Source organism: Temnothorax longispinosus, chromosome 8 (genome assembly GCF_030848805.1).
Source record: "Temnothorax longispinosus isolate EJ_2023e chromosome 8, Tlon_JGU_v1, whole genome shotgun sequence".
NCBI lineage: Eukaryota > Metazoa > Arthropoda > Insecta > Hymenoptera > Formicidae > Temnothorax > Temnothorax longispinosus.
Window position 1 is genome coordinate 15,524,456 of NC_092365.1, and position 17,275 is coordinate 15,541,730.

A 17,275-nucleotide genomic window follows, 5' to 3' on the forward strand; every position below is an offset into this window, starting at 1 on the left:
TGAACTATACAAGAAAAGTTCAGATAGTAAGGAAAGATTGGAAAAACTTTGGAACGATAAATTGGATACCACCAAAGCGGAGGTATTGTTGAAAGTTGTTAGGAAAAGGAATGCAAAAGAAAAAGAAGACAGAATGTCAATAGGCTGTGAGATAGGCTGTGAGGTTAGGAGATAGTGCAATAAGAAGCTATGATTATTTATAATTGTATAATTTATAATAGGATATTAGGATATTTGTGTATGCGTGGATTGAATGCAAGTATGAGAAATTAAGGATTGATTGTAAACCAAGTCCACTTTCTAGCTGTATTGCTAAAGTTGATAACCATATATAAGAAAAGTTCAGCTAAAACTGGCTAAAACGAACAGGGGCCCGATTCTCTATCGACAAACGTGTGCGTAAACTCTGCTCTAACAGAAAAGCTGCAAGCTTATTGGCTAAAAACTGTGCGACAGCCAATCAATTTGCAGCCTTTCTGTTAGAGCAGAGTTTGCGCATACGTTTCTCGTTAGAGAATCGGGCCCTAGGCCTATAATTATTAAGGGGATCCTATAGCGAAGGCCGAACTTCCTCGACGTCGGTAATGTCAACATTTCTAATCCTGTTTTCTATGTTATATATCTATGTCTGTCCTTTTCTAACCAGAGGCATCTGTCTTTGTTCGATTGCTGTGCCATCTCTCGCTACAAAACTTCATTTTACGGAATCTTTTTTTCTAGACGTTGAATCTTAGTTTTATTTACACGATATTGTTCCTACATGTTGTCCCTACGTCGCCTTGGTGTCATTATATATATATATATATATATATATATATATATATATATATATATATATATATAAACTGCAGTAATTTTGTTATTGTCGTCAGATGACAGTTGTATGTGCCCAAATTAGTAAAATTTTTAATTTTTTTTCGTTCCCGATATGAAATCGTACAACGCGATGTAGATTTTTGTGCGTACTTTAATTCTAGACCAAAAACTTGCAATTCTGTAAAGCCAATTCAAAAATTCCTTAAAATGAAAAAATGTCGGTAACTTAGCCGGACAATTTTTTTTTTCAACCAATTTAACTTATTTATAGCTCATTTGACGCGGAATCGTTTGGTGGTCACGAATATTATCAGTAAAACGTTTGGTGGTCAACCGTTTTCCCAGAAAATAGAAAAAACCGTATGCGGATAATGCCGGACATATCACCTCTGTGCCACTAATCGGAAAAATTGTATTTATCACCCAAATTGACTTTAATAGGGCTCAATCGACGCGGAATCGTTTGGTGGTCACGAATATCGTCATTAAAACATTTGGTGGTCAATCTAAACAGTTGTCACGTGAACTGCTGCATGCGCGTGCGGCCACTGAGCATGCGCATATGGCTGTAGGGCATCTTTGTAGTCGGCTAGTCGCTACATGTCGTCGGTATGACAGGAATCATAACCTGATTTCTGTCAACTTTAACGTTTAAGGTGGAAGTAGAGTGGTGAAAGCACATAAAATTGCAGGAGCCATAAGCAGAAGGCAGAAGCCATATGCGCATGCGCTATGGTATTTATAGAGCTCTACAGATACCATAGCGCATGCGCATATGGCTTCTGCCTCCTGCTTATGGCTCCTGCAATTTTATGTGCTTCCACCTTTAATATCTCGCGTCGCGGGGCAGAGCGACACTTTTTTCTGCCAGATTCTTTCGTTTCGTGTAAAAACGCATCGATTGAGCATAAGTTCATCGATATTTGAGGTGAGGCCCATAAACTGTATAATTACCGATTTACGTGAAAAATATAATTTTTTCATGAAAAGAGGTCATAAAACCGTTCACTAAAATTTCACGTGAAAAATTTGACGTTTTAAAAATTTACGATAGAAAACAATATTTAATATCATAGACAGTGAAACCAATGGTAGGCAGTATGTTTTTTTTAACTAAATTACGTGCAAATTAGTATATTATAAAATCAGGCATAATATTTGACTATGTAATCTATATATAACATATATAAAAACTATACATAAAAGATATGTATAAAATGAGAATAAATAAAAAAAAAAGTTACGTAGCCAGAATATCGGCCTATGAACATCGACTTTTATGTAAAGGCCTTTCCATGTAAAGGCCATTGCACGTAACAAAGTTTTATGCTAGGTCTACAATGCGAGTCGTAAAGTCGTGAGTCGTAAGAATTGACCAATCACAATCGAATTTGAGGAGAATAATTGACTGTGATTGGTCAATTCTTACGACTCATGATTTTACGACTCGCATTGTAGACCTAGCATTAGTCATAATCGTAAGGCCGTAAGAAAATAGACCAATCACACTCGATTATTCCTCGAGCTCAAGGAGAATAATCGCCTGTGATTGGTCTATTTTCTTACGGCCTTACGATTATTAAAACTTTGGTACATACGTGCAATGGCCTTATGCTCGGTGTCCACGATGCAAGAACTGTGTCCAAGTTTCGGTTTAAGCCAATGAAACTGCTATTTTTCTGTAAGAACAAGTTGATTGGCTTAAATCGAAACTTGGACACAGTTCTTGCATCGTGGACATCGGGCTTAACTGACCTAAAGCTGAATTCAGACAGGACGCGTCAAGCGTTAAGCAGCGAGCAGCAACCAATCAGCGAGGCGATACTTTCTACGCCACTGTTGATATCACTTCGCTGATTGGGTTGCTGCTCGCTGCTTGACGCTTGAAGCGTCCTGTCTAAAGCCCCTTGCACAATGCCAGGCAACAGGCAATAGGAACAGGAAATAACCAAAAAATCGTTAATTACAACCTAAAAAATTCAAATGCTATGATTGGTTGGCAATAGGCAATAGGCACAGAATTTCCAACGTGACGGAAACTCTGTGTCTATTGCCTGTGTCACTGTTTATTCTGCATTTATACATGATTTCTGATTTCTATTCCCTGTTCCTATTGCCTGTTGCCTGGCATTGTGCAAGGGGCTTTAATCCAGCTTAACGGCGTCTGCTAGCGCTCGCTCCACCGCGCATGCGCGAGACTCATCCCTCCATCTCGCAACGCACAGCTTGTGTCTCGGTCGAGTCGGTCGGTCTTTGGGCCAGTTTGGCTTCACATTTCGTCCCGCTTGCGGTGTGATTTCCGTTTCTGTTTTCGCTGTTTCGCACCGCCGCCGAGAGCCGATCCGGCCGATTCCCCGTGCTCGCGTCGTATAAGGCACGGTGAAGTTTTGTCGTTCACGTTCTCCATCGACGGGTACGCGCCGCCAGGATGCCGAAGAGGAAGCATCAGGCCCTCATAGATTCCGACAGCAGCGGGAGCGCGTCGGAGAGCGGCTCGGATCTGGACAATGTAAATAGCCTAACCTTTATATATCGCGTGCGCTACCGCAGATACTTAACTTTATCCTCGATCTTTGTTGCACGACGAGTTGCAACGTTGCAAAATGCATCGCGACTTACCTTCCATGTTCAAAGCGACTTTGCGTAATTCACCCGATGAAAATTCACAAATGCACGTCTACGAATGTTTTATAAATTTCCTATGAATTACGAGCGAATATTTTAAGATACAAAATATCCGTTCTTCTTAGCTTCTCTTTTCAATTATGGAAATTTTTCTTTTTAACTTTTGATTATCCTTCGTGGATTATCCTTCGTAGAACTGATTTCACGCTAAAGCTGTTCGGGTTCAAATTGATCCATTTTGTAATGCAGTTTGTTGCAAAGATATTTATCAGTTTAAAAAAAATCTAAATTTTGGAAATAAACTGTATTATGTTATAGAAATTAAGTCAAGGAATATTGAGGATAAAAAACAGTTTTTTAAATTAGAAGTTAGTAAATTTTGTGATAAGTCCAAAATAATTCTGAACATATAACCTATAAAGGTTATATACACTATTTCAAACATGGAGAATGTGATACGAGTCCCAGGAATAGATTATATGTAATATAAAGTATGAAATATATACAATAACGTGTTTCAGTTTATCCAAGCTTGTAAAACACAATTTGAAAAGCGATTTGTAACTGAGAGCCGCTACTATTGCTTCTCTCATGATTTCATCGTTAATAATTCATAATTAGCACGTGTCTGAACTTTATCAGGATCTATTGTCACTGGCAAAGAAAAAGAAAGGAAAATCACAAGATGATTCTCAGTCAAATGAGGATAACGGATCTGTTAAGAAGGACATCAAACGTGAGTCAGATATATCAGATTCTGATGATAATTGGAATAACAAAGCTGGGAAGACAAAGAAGAGAAAAACTCCGTCGAAGAGGAGCAAGCGAAAGATGACAAAGTCCAGTTCGGACGACAGTGCCAGTGAGAAAGAACCAGCTAAACAGCTTTCAGAGCCAGAAGAAGGTATATGGAAAATACACTATACTTTATCTCTTTTTAATCTATAAACACATGATCTCTCTTTAACTGGTACTATAATAACTAACAATAATTATTTATTGCGACAGGTGAGGTGTCAGATTCAGACCCAAGTGTTTCCAGCTCAAGCCAAGAAGAATTCAACGATGGCTACGATGACAAGCTTATGGGAGATGCGGACGATCAAGCTAGACTCGCGCAAATGACTGAGAAAGAACGTGAACAGGAAATTTTTAAACGAATTGAACAACGTGAGATTATGAAAACGAGATTTGAAATCGAGAAGAAGCTGAGAATGGCCAAGAAACAAGAGTTGAAGAAGCAAAAGGAATCGAAAAAGAAGGAGAAGGGTATTGAGGAGAAACAGAAAATAGACCGAGCACCGGATCCTAAAGAGAGAAGCAAGGATCGCAAGAAGACAATAGAGGAAAAGCAAGACAAGAAGTTTCACGCAATGTCGTTGCTCAAAGCTAGACGCGAAGAAAAGAAAGAACGAGGTAAAGTATCCTGCTTATTGCCGTCTTCTTTGCGCGTTACAAACGTTTCTAATGCCAATTTCTTTATTTAGAGGAAAAAGAGAAACAGAGGATAGAGCAGCAGCAACAACAATCGAAGGATATGGAGGAAGAAGAATTGGACGATGATCACAAGGGTGGTGCGAATAAAACGAAACTTAAAGCATCCGATATATATTCCGATGACAGTGGTTCGTCGGACAGTGGGGAGGAAGAGGAATCCACTAAACCAACGTCTCAACGCAGATCGTCCTCGAGCGAGAGTCGCGATTCGGACTCCGACAACGATAAAAAGTAAGTTTTTAAGCTACTTTTTAACGCAAATAGTATCTTCTGTATCTCTCTCTTGTTCAGTTATATTTATATATACAATATCGTTATTTTAGATCGATTACTAGCAACAAAGCTAGACCCAAGAAGCCAGTGTATATCAGTACGAAGGAAGATCTAAATAAGGTTCGACTATCCCGTCACAAGATGGAGAAATTCGTTCATTTACCTTTCTTCGACAGAGTGGTGCAAGGTTGCTTTGTCAGGATAGGAATCGGCAATAATAACGGTAAACCTGTCTACAGAGTAGCTGAGATAAGCGGTGTATGCGAGACAGGGAAGATTTATCAGCTCGGCAGCACGAGGACGAATAAGGGGCTGAAATTGCGTCATGGTGCACAAGAACGTATATTCAGGTTGGAGTTTGTCTCGAATCAGGAATTCACGGACTCTGAGTTCTTTAAGTGGAAGGAAACTTGCGCGCTGCAAGGAATATCGATGCCTACGTTTGACGAAGTTGAGCAGAAATTAAAGGACATTAAGGAAGCGTTGGTATACGAATTCAAAGAGGAGGACATAGAGAAGATAGTACGCGAAAAGGAGAGATTCAAACAGGCTCCCTACAATTATGCAATGAAGAAAGCACAGTTGATGAGAGAACGCGATGCAGCTAATTGCAGAGGAGATGACGAGACAGCTAGTCGACTTAATCAAGAATTAAGTGAATTGGAGGAGCGCGCATCGGAACTGGATAAGATGCGTACGGCAACAATTTCCAGTATATCGTACATAAACGATCGCAATAGAAAGAAAAATGTGGAGGAAGCTGAGAAGGCTATAATGGTAATGTTTTGGATATTCTACTTATTATTACATTTCAAGCCATTAACCCGAATTTGTTATAACAGGAAGAACTGAAGGCTAATAAGGGGAAGAAGATCGATGACCCGTTCACCAGGCGTAGTACTAAGCCGAGAATGATATACAAGCCGGAGGATGAGTCTGAAGTAGTAGCGACAGTTCCAGTAAATGACAAGTCGAATACTCATCCGGCTGGAGATTCGGTGTCAGCTGCTGATAAGGAGAATGGACAGGAATCTAAAAAGAAGCAAAGCACAGAAGACCTTTTCGACGCGCACGACTTTGATATAACAATCGACTTGGAAGTTCCTATTCCAAGTAAGTTTTGCAAGAAGTATCATGGTTGTAAATTTTTGGCTTAGCGATTAACGAAACAAAACGAGACGATATAACTCGTATACATGTTTTTATAATTTCTATAATTTTATTTCTAGACAATCCTGTTAGCGTATTACCGAAGCCCATTAATAACATCAAGGATACAGGACCTCGCCGATCGTTGAATCTAGAAGATTACAAAAAGAAACGCGGTCTTATCTAACAGTTCATACGTCTTAAATGTCGTAAAGTTATGATAAGGCTAAGTTGTCGAGGTTGTCTTGTAGTAATTAAAGATGTTACCTCGTCTATCGAGTGCTCCGTTTAACGACGAGAACGGGGATATGTAATGACTGACAGGTTAGGTTATTTATAACACTTGCAATGTTACGGCTAATGGCGAATCCATCTGTTTAATACGTTGAGTGGTAGCGGTTTGCTAATTCTATACGCGAAGGATTGATTGGTACTGTATTACGGTTACATGATAAATAAAGGAATGTTAACGAAACAAACGTATACGATACCTGATGGCTTTTAGAATTTTGTAATGACATCAGATTATTAACGACGGATGAAGATTGCGTATGGATATGTGATAATTTATGTAGGATCCATTAAAGTCATTACTATATGCAACTTATCTGAAGTTATAATGCGCACGTTTTAATTCACTTATTCGCCATGTCAAGAGAATCAGTAACTATCATCGTTCATCATGATGCTCAACGTATTAAAAGATGGTTTCAATTAAGAAGGTTCCAACGAAGCGGTTCCTATTATGTACTCCATATAGCCATATAGCCATTGCCGCGCGAAAAATATAATTACACATACAATGATTGCGTACGTAGAACAATTGTTTGATAATGACAGTACTTAAGGAGTACGGTATATTACTGAGTACTGTAGAAAAATATAATCTTACATTTTATCACACATCTTCCAATACCATATGGTGGTCCATGGGATAATCATATATCTCATACTTAAATGGAAAAGAGAGAAAAAGAGAAAGAAAGACACTGAAGTTTATACCGTACGAAATTATTTGCCAAATGACTGAACAGATAGAAATATCGTTTGTATAAGAGTTAACTCTGGTTACAGTACGTGGCATAGGACGAATTTGTGTTGTACATGATAGAATAAAAATCTTGATAAAAGGTCATTTTTTTATCAGAAAATAGGATACATATAATTAACATAATAATACTATATATCAATATCAATTTGATACACTTACATCTTTTAATTGCATATTCTGTAATCTTATACTGCTGGTGTATTGTTCATTGATGTACAGTATATTGTCATTTTTACATCTCTCTCAATTTACTGCCCATATACCTTCAATATTTTCTATTGAGGAAAAGCGAGACTGTATATAGATATTTGAATGTCTTTGAGTTATCATTTTTATCGTTTGAGATCCTGACAGATATTAATACAATAGTGGAAAAAAAGTATTTTTAGCAGTACTGATTTTCTCGTTTAAAAATTAAGAAACTAACACTATTTAAAAATAGGTTAATATACTGCCTATCGATTATTTTTTTATTGCTATCGCCGAAAAAGATGTGTCAAATGTTCGAAATATATTAGGATTTTATAGTTGTATTTATGATTGTGACATGTAGAAAGTATGTACAAAACGAATGTTGCATCGTATTATATTATCATAACAAGGCATCTTCATTGTCTACATTTCTGTTTGTCGAAATTGTACATACATGTATTTAGGAGTGTGTCATATTTTAAGCACAGATGACAAACTTTGGAATCTTTCTTCTAATCATTTAATGAGCTATTATTTTTTTGACCCAGGAAGTATCCCTTCGAAAAATCGTAATTGTGTAGCCGTTGCTAAATATTGTAAAACTATAGAAAAGCAATCCTTGTATTTGTAATATATCGTTTGTATGAAACGTACGTACGTACGGAGGATTAGCGCGCCGAGTTTGGGAATAATAGACGTAATATTTATATTTATAATACTCAGAAGCGCGGATAAGGAGTGGATAAGATTATAGATTATAAGTTCGTATACATTATACGAACTTATAATGTGTAGCAAATTATATATATATATAATTATATATAATAATATATATTATATATATTATATATATTTTATATATTTATGTATTTATATATAATATATAATTTGCTAGTAATATTCGAAATATATAACATCACCATCACACACATGCATGTAATAAGATGCATGTTTGTGATACAACAATCGCTTTTTATCTAATAGTAAAATGTGTATTTCCAACTATCATTATTATACATGTTTCTCTCGTGGAAAGAAAGAACATGTATAAATTTTCACTACTGGCAATTATATCATTTATTACAAATTTTTAAGCGTACTATCTGCTCAAGATACATTGATCTTTTTGTATTAAACATGTAATGCTACTCTTATATGTACAAAGGATAACGATAATGTAAGCTATATATAACTGCTAACAGTATTTAAAAGAAATATATATACACGTGTATATGTCCGTGTAGGTGTGGACGTGGGCGTTTATTCAACTAGGACCGTTTATGAGCGTTTATTCTACATATTTCATATTTATTCTACTATACATCTTATGTCTTATATTTTTTCGGATCGACTATACAATATTGTACTTGTCTAGAAAATTCTGTATTTTGTTATGCTATTTTTCGCATATAATTTCTGTATCAAGCATTATCTTTGTTTTTTATTGCACGAAATCTACCCTAACAGAGAAAGTTCCGACCAACTAATCGGCAATTAATTTAATCGACAGAATCGCTTAACGTTTCTGACTAATTGTCTATAATCTTTTTTCTACATAACATAAACATAACTTTTTCTATTCAATAATTATATCTTGCGTAGTACAGGCATCACTCGATAAGTTTAATCATCGAATTTATAGTATTTATAATTTGATCAATAAAGGGCCCTAAATGTGGATCAAATGTTTCCTCACTCGCGGGCGCCGAGAGTCCGGATACACGCCCCTGGCTCTACTTTACCGGCGATCGCGGCGGTCGCGTGTCACGGTATATCTCTCGCGAGGTGCCCGGCGCGCAGTCGCGACGCGTGTACGCCGGACAGAGATCGCACGCACGCCGCTGCCCATATAAGGCAATTTCCCCACGTCCCTGGCGGCGATTGGGCCGCGCGACCGGCACCGTCCCGCGTCAATGACTGATTCCACCCGAGACGCGCGTCCGCGAATCGATCTCGCGCACGTGCACGCCGAATCGACCTCGGTCGGGATATTCGTGCCCGTTGTCGCGGATCAATCCAAAAAATTCGTATTCCGTCGCGCGTTCTCGCTTTACCCGCCCTTTTTCGCTCCTCCGCGCGTCGGCAGGCGCGCGCGCGCGATATTCGCGACCGTCTCTCGGGCGCTCGTCCGTCGGGCGCGTCGCGATATCGGCTGGCATTCGCAGAAGTAGATCAGTAGATCCGGTAGGTAGATTCTGAAAACAATTGGCGCGATTTTTCCGTCTCTCGCGCGCGCGGCTATTGTAAACGCGCGGCGGGGCGCGCAACCGCGAATTTTTGACGCCGCGCCGCGCGACGGGGCGCGGGCCAATCGGCGCGCGCGGCCGGCCGTGGCGGCGCTGCGCGCGCAAGCGTAGGGATACAGGATTCGCGGAGAGAGAAGAATAGAGACAGAGAGAGAGAGAGCGAGAAAGAGAGAGAGCCGGCTGGTCGCGAGAGAGGAGCCTCCCTTCCCGTTCGCCCGTGAGCCAGCCGCGCGATCCCTTCGACTGGACACTGCGCCCGCTATTCAGTTTCACCACGACCGAGATACTCCGAGAAAGTGTCGGTTAAAGTGCCCGTTCACGTGAATCTGCCCACCGGCTACATCGCTCGCTACGGAAAATGGTAAATATCCGGACGCGGCGACGGCGACGATGACGGCGACGGCGGCCACCGCCGCCGCTGCCGCCGCCGTCGCTGTTGCTGCCATTTCGCACGTATCCACATCCGCGTAATAATTAACGCTCCGACGGAGAGGAAACGTCCGCGAACGACGCGACGGGCGAGAGCGCGTCGCGATCCAGCGCGACGGGCGAGGTCCCGGCGCGGCCGACGACGGCCTTTTTGTGGTTATGGCCGCAGCAGACGCGCCGGTCGGCCATTGCTGCCCGGCTATCCCGAGATACGCCTCCTTTCTCGCAACGGCGCGACGCCCGGAAGAATCTCGCCGACTCGCCGCCGCATCGTCCTCCCGTGATCTCGTCTCGTTTCGCCTCGTCCCGTCCCGCCTCGCCTCGCCTCGGCCACGTATCGCCGCTCCTCCGCTCGTCCGACTCCATCTCGGACGTATTAGCCAGATTGGCCTCTCGAGTGATTCGGGATTCCTCAGCGACGACGACGACGACGGTGGCGGCGATCCTGCGACAGCGCGCGCGGACTCGACGTCGCTTCCTGGAAGCGTATGATTCACTTCCACCGCGGCGAGCCGGATCAGTGACGGAGAATCGCGCGTCACCGCGGCGTGAGATCGCGCTTTTACGCCTGGGAGATCGCTCCGTCTTTCTCCCGTCTTTCTCTCTCTCTCTTTCTCTCGCTCTTTCTCCCCGTCTCCCTGTCTGTCTGTCTGTCTGTCTCCTCTCTTCCCTTTCATGAACGTTGCACCCGATTTCAACCGGTGTCATTCTCGCGAGTCGGGAACGTCGGAAGCCCGCATCCTTTCGAGGACGCGCGCGTTCCGCGATTTATCGCGCGATACGAACGCGATACACAGGGCCGTTTCTATAAATATTAAATTCGAGTTAACTGGGATTTCGGCGGCTTCGTCTCTTTTTAGCTCCGTCCAGGAGACGATAATCCCGATTTACTCCAACGTTGAGCGCGTCGTCGCGACGAATCTCGGAGGAGGTTCGCAACGCGTCGAGAGATTCCTGATAACGCTCGCAGAAATGAATCGTGCAACGTTCCGAAGACATTACCCCCCTCAAACGCCGCGACGATCGCCTCGATAACACGACATAAAAGGTAAACGGCTCGCCGCAAAAGAACGACGATGACTCGATTCGTCAACATTGTCATAGCGCCTTTACAGCCGTGTGATATCTATTTTTATTTATTTATTTATTCGCTCGTCTCTCTCTCTCCCTCTCCCCTCTTCCTCCCTTCTATCGTCTCTCGTTAAAAAAAAAACCGTGCTCGTGATATGCTCAACTCGCTTAGATCCAGTACATATACCGTGTGTCGTTCGAGTTACGCAGGAGAGGAGAACGATGTCATGGAGTATTAAAAATATAACGATGAATAAATCCGCGCGGTGAAAGGCGGAGAGATGCATTCCGAAACATTCGCAGTCCTCGGACTTAAATACCGGATCGATTTACCTAAGTTTAGCTCTCGTGTGAGTTTCAGGAGAGTTAACGATATTTCAAATGATATCATGTTTCGCAGAACGACGTCGTGAACGGGATCGAGGAAGCGAGATTGCTGTGCGAGCGTCATCCTCGAGAAAACGCTGCGTGTTTTATTTCGGCCGGACGCCTCTCGAATCACGTGGCTATCGACACGGCCACTCTCCGCCCGAGAATCTCGCTCGGTGGTTCCCACCGGGATCGTTGACGGATCGTCGACGATCTGCTCGGCGATTCGGGGAAATCGGGTGACGATCAGTTTCCATCGACAGCGACGGGCTCTTTCTGACTGCACCCACGTTACATCCGCCGCGCTCGAACGTTCGGGGAAAGGAAGAGGAGAGGAAATAATGGCAGGAATTTAATTCGTAATCTGTGAAGAAGCGCCGTAAACACGTCGGCTTATGTAAAACAATGGAGATGTAAAACATCTCGTCTCGAGAGATTCACGAGCTTGATATCGGTTGCTTTGCACGCGATCGAACGTGTCGATCACGCGTGTTGATCGCCGCGTTTTGTATTATCGTGATCGGCCTTCGAAATCGCGTTCCATGAAGAATCTCGCGGGAATATGAATTTGTCAAACGTCCAAAGTTAAAGTTAGTTTATTATTAACTGCCTCTCGCGATTAGTTCAACCGATGCTCTCCTTTTCGCGACACCTGTTGTAAAAGAGACGACGATTTTAACGAGAGCCCCATACGGCAGTAACAAACAAACAAGTTTTAACGAGAATTTAATTTCAGATGTTTAATAACGTAATAACGATGTTTAATAGAAGTGCCGTTAGAATAATAAACTGAGAAAAAAGGAAATATTGTTAAAGAATATTATTTGCCATTTTATAGTGGGAAACAGAGAGAAAGAGAGTCCAGCGCTAACAAACACGTTTGTTTTTCTTTTGTTGTTTTCTTGTTGTTATTTCATTGTTGTCTCGTTATTTTTGTTTTGTTACTAACGAAGCTTCCGTTGACATTAAAACCGAGCGATTCTCTCGCAATCGACGCGAATCCGACCGACGAGAGGGAGATTTAACGCAACGACGACGGAGAGTCCACGCAAAGTCGCTCGTCTGCGTCTCGCGACGATAACGGAGGCGTCCAGCTAATATCGCGAAAAGTTGCAACCTCGCTTAGCGCGGCGAGGATGGCTTCTTTTATCAGAACCACTTGCGACTCTCGCGCGCGGGATATAAATAAGACCGTGACTCGGTGCCGCTTATCGCCGCTGCCGCTCACCGTTCCCCGTCCGTGCGATTAAGCACGACCTTAACCCTGTCGCGGGTTCGCCTCCGCGACGCCCTTTCCCTCCTCCCACGAAGGAATTTACATGCCTACGGGGATAATTATAGAGCGACATATCGAGTGACGTTTCGACACCGTGTAAAAGTCTATTATCCGTGCACAAGGTGTCTCAAGAACGCGTGATTTTCTTAACGGCAGGCATCCATCCCTGGCCAGACTTGAAATCGATCTCTTCCCTACGAAACCGTCAATAGTTTCCTAGCAGTAGGACCTCGAAAAAGTGAAACTTGAGTGAACGAACGCCAGCAGAATGTTCTTTATTAATTTCAAATGGAATTTATTCTAAATAAAATTTTGATACGAGTTGTAATTATGAAGGTATATGAAGGTACATGTAAAATTGGGAAGTTGCGACAGAAGATTAGCGAAGGAATTTGTCACTGAAACGACAGTGTTTTTGAAATGTTTTATATATTATTTACAGCATGAACACAATTTTGATCAAAATAAATCGACAATTATAATTTATAGCGTAATGGGAACGTGTGGCAAAGTGTTAAATCATATCTTGAAACTAAACTTGAACTAAAGTCAGAACGAGAGAATACATATCGGACACTCGAACCTTTAGTCTCTTTTTCGTTAACATCAGTCTTTTTTTTTCCTTGAACGCGTTCACCTCGGTGAGGAGAGCCGGCTCTCCTCGTGAAACTATCCCCTTCTCCGATCTGTCGGCTCTCCCCTGGTACCTTGTCGCACTTCGCCGCGCCTCGACGATGACAGTAAAACTAGAGAGAGGCGCGATGCAGAGCGGTGCGCCGGTAGCTACAGGGAGAGGGAAAAATTCAATGAGCCTGTAAGGAGGTCGGTTATTTTCTTGCGGGCCAGCGACTCTCGAAGTTCACTGACGTCTCGCATCTGCGGCGACGGCGACGGCCGGTTGATTAAACTTCTCGACATCGCGACTCCCTCTTATCGTGTCACCCCCCCTCCGAAGCGACGTCGCCTCACGATCGAACCTTATCAACCGAAAATCAGAAAAAAATGATTCGAATCACGTTCAACAGATATTCGTTTTAGCTATACTTTGCTTCTTTCTAGCCTGATGATACCCTGATTGAGTTGGGCGTCGTGGCTTGCGAATTGGAGATTATAGCTCTATTTGTAAGATAGCTTTAATCTGAAAGGGTCGGCAAATCTTTTTTGTAAAGGGCCAGATGGGGTGAATATTTTAGGCTTTGCGAGTCGAGAGAATGTTAGATGTAACGAGAAAAAAAATTTCCACAATTTTTTTATTTGTGAAATTTAAAATGTAATAATAATTATGCGGACAGTAATTTGGCGACTCCTGGTCTGCAGCGCGCTTTGTCTCCACAATCTTCAATTCGCAGCTCCTCCAAATTGTCGACGTCGTCTGATACGGGTCTAAGTGCGCGCGTATTTCCTTATCAAATGTAAAAAGCGCAGGGAAGCACGGTTAAAACAGACAGATTTATTGATGAGTCATCCTCCGTTTGACCTTGTGCGCGGCCAGCTTGCGTCTAGAGGGGCACAACACGCCCCAGAAGCGGCAGCCCCCTCGGCGTCATCCCTTTAACCGGCGTCCCCCCCTGTCACCGCCCCGTCAGGATATCGACCCAGGAATTGCATCCTCGGCGTTCACGCCGGCCACCCTCCAACCGTCGCGTCTCTCCCGCAGGAGAGACCCCCCCCTCTCGCACTCCCCGATTCACATCCGTTACGTTCCTTCGGTCATGTGGAACGAGCGGCGATACGTTAGTACGGGTGTCGGCTGTCGAGGACGTCCGTATTTGAGTCTCGTGCCCATAATTAACGATCACGAATGCGGATGCATCGCGATTATTCATGCGCTTCCGCGAAATTCGAGCCGGCCGGCGCGCTGCGCAACGTAAGATTTAATGAGCGACTGAACGTCGCACGATAATTCAACACACAGGCCACAGGGAATCTTATGCAAATAAACCCCTGTAGCTTGTGAATGCCATAACTTTTGAGAAAATATATAGGCGTTCGTACGACACGGCGGATCGTGTGACGTGTTCACCCTTCGGGTGCCAATTTCACTCATGCATTTGGCAGAAGCGAGGGAAATAATTCATAGCAATGTGGAACATTTAGATTCTTTTAGGTAGAATAACACAGCTCGACAAAAACAGCAACTTAGAAGAAAAAGGATAATCAGTTGCAGCTTTCTTGATGTTCGATAAGATCACCGAAATACTTGGTCACAATTTTGAAATTGATTCGAAACCATCGCTCTCTTTCGTGTGGGTTTAGATCTTTTGGTCGAACGGTACAGCTTAAAGTTTTGATTGCAAGACTTGAGAATGATGAGAGTATTCTGACCATTGAAGGTTTCCCTTAGTCCATTTGTGCCCCGATACCAAGGTAATCCGGCGCCGCGGTCGTATTTCACGAATTCGCGCGGTGCGGAGAGGAGAGACGATCGGACGAAAGTTCGTAGCGCGCGGCACGTGCCCGAGAGCCAGGAGATAACTTTAGAAGTGGATCGTCGGATCTCTTTTAGCGTCGGGATTCGCGCGTGGGAAGAATTTATTTCGGGTGGCGCGTCCCCCACGTATTTTGCCCGCGAAATGGGCTTAAACGGCCCGGCTGACACGGCAGCGCGCGACGTATGCCGATTGCTGAATACCGGACACGTTGTATTGACGAAATGGTCCCGCTGCTTGCGCAGCGTCAATTTGACCACCGTAGGGCAACAACCAGTCGAACGATCGCTGAAATTCATGCGACTTTTTGCGCGGCTGTTTCGTTACGAAATGTCGACGAATAAATGCGTGATTCTATATATTTCATTCGTTTCGTAATAAAACAAAGTTTGAGCGAGCGAAAATATCGCGGATATATAGAAGTATTTCGAAGACTTTCTTACATTGATAAGAAAGTGTCATAAAATATACGATGACATATGAGTACGCTAATAAGTGTCGAACAATCGTAATTTCTTATCGTGTTTTTTTTTCCTATTCCTTCTCATCATAATAATTTACATTTGTTTTATCAGGCATCTGGAGTGACAGTCGCGGACGTTTGCAAGACAACGTACGAGGAGATAAAGAAAGACAAAAAGCACCGATATGTGATTTTCTACATCAAAGACGAAAGGCAGATAGATGTCGAAGTCATCGGACCCCGCGACGCGGCTTACGACGCCTTCCTCGAGGATTTACAGAAGGGCGGTAGCGGGGAGTGCCGTTACGGCTTGTTCGACTTCGAATATACCCATCAATGTCAGGGTACTTCCGAGGTAATTACCACGTCCATTTTCGTGTAAATGCTATTTTCTGTGATGTGTATACCGCTTTGAAAGTATTGACGGAGCTCTCCGGAGCTAACAGATGTTTTTAAAGGTACGTCATTGTATCGTTCTTTCCTCAGGCATCCAAGAAACAGAAACTGTTCTTGATGTCGTGGTGTCCCGACACGGCCAAGGTTAAGAAGAAGATGTTGTATTCGAGTTCCTTCGACGCTTTGAAAAAGTCGCTGGTCGGTGTGCAAAAGTACATACAGGCGACGGACTTGTCGGAGGCCTCCGAGGAGGCTGTCGAGGAGAAGCTTCGAGCTACTGACAGGAATTAGGAGTATTCCAGCAAATCCCAAAACCACTATTACGAGATAAGAAAAAGAAAATCAAGTGGAATACAAGTACATCGCGAATTAACTTCCCAAAAACAAAAAAAAATACAATAATACTGTCGTTGCATCGAGGGTTCACGTTTTTACACATTTTTCACTTTTAAACGAGACCGATTATCAAGTATTTTGCGCTACATATGTTAGTCATCATGGGAGCGAATATTAGTAAAGGTAAACAGAAATGGAAAAAAAAGGTTCAGCAGCAAAGGGCCAAGCATCCCTTTTCATACCGCGGACGTTGTGTGAATCTGTCTGATATAATATTAATATTATACTATATTATTATATAATTATAAGATAATTGTACAAGAATACAAAACAATTTACAACCAGTCAAGCAGTAAGATCAGAATTATTACAACTTTTTTTCTCACTGGCTGTACAACTTTTAAATTAAATTCATTTCATTATGACTCCTTATGATGTCCTGTCAGTAAAACCCATTATATTCTCAACATTTTCGCACGTTTATTATTTCGAAACCGAGACTACTTGGGGAAAGATACGGGTAAGAGATAAAGGAAATAAATTTATAGGAAAAAAACTACGAGTAATGTTGGCCGATAATGCAGCTTTCGTAGAGTTCGCAGAGACAAATCCTATGCGAAGCAAAATTTCTGCAACTGGTCTCGACTGACGATACTG

At 42.5% G+C, this 17,275-nt stretch overlaps 2 protein-coding genes across 2 annotated transcripts; both read left to right on the forward strand.

Moving 5' to 3' along the window:
- Positions 1 to 3,017: 3,017 nt before the first annotated feature.
- Positions 3,018 to 9,034, forward strand: Rtf1 (RNA polymerase-associated protein Rtf1). The gene is made up of 7 exons (XM_071785048.1): positions 3,018 to 3,325; positions 4,084 to 4,345; positions 4,450 to 4,857; positions 4,929 to 5,169; positions 5,262 to 5,988; positions 6,054 to 6,324; positions 6,441 to 9,034. Exons 1-7 carry the CDS (start codon positions 3,245 to 3,247, stop codon positions 6,545 to 6,547), a joined length of 2,097 nt encoding a protein of 698 aa, XP_071641149.1. The 5' UTR covers positions 3,018 to 3,244; the 3' UTR covers positions 6,548 to 9,034.
- A 991-nt stretch (positions 9,035 to 10,025) lies between these two features.
- Tsr (Cofilin/actin-depolymerizing factor homolog tsr) lies at positions 10,026 to 17,085 on the forward strand. The gene is made up of 3 exons (XM_071785071.1): positions 10,026 to 10,210; positions 15,999 to 16,241; positions 16,373 to 17,085. Exons 1-3 carry the CDS (start codon positions 10,208 to 10,210, stop codon positions 16,571 to 16,573), a joined length of 447 nt encoding a protein of 148 aa, XP_071641172.1. The 5' UTR covers positions 10,026 to 10,207; the 3' UTR covers positions 16,574 to 17,085.
- The last annotated feature ends 190 nt before the right edge of the window (positions 17,086 to 17,275 follow it).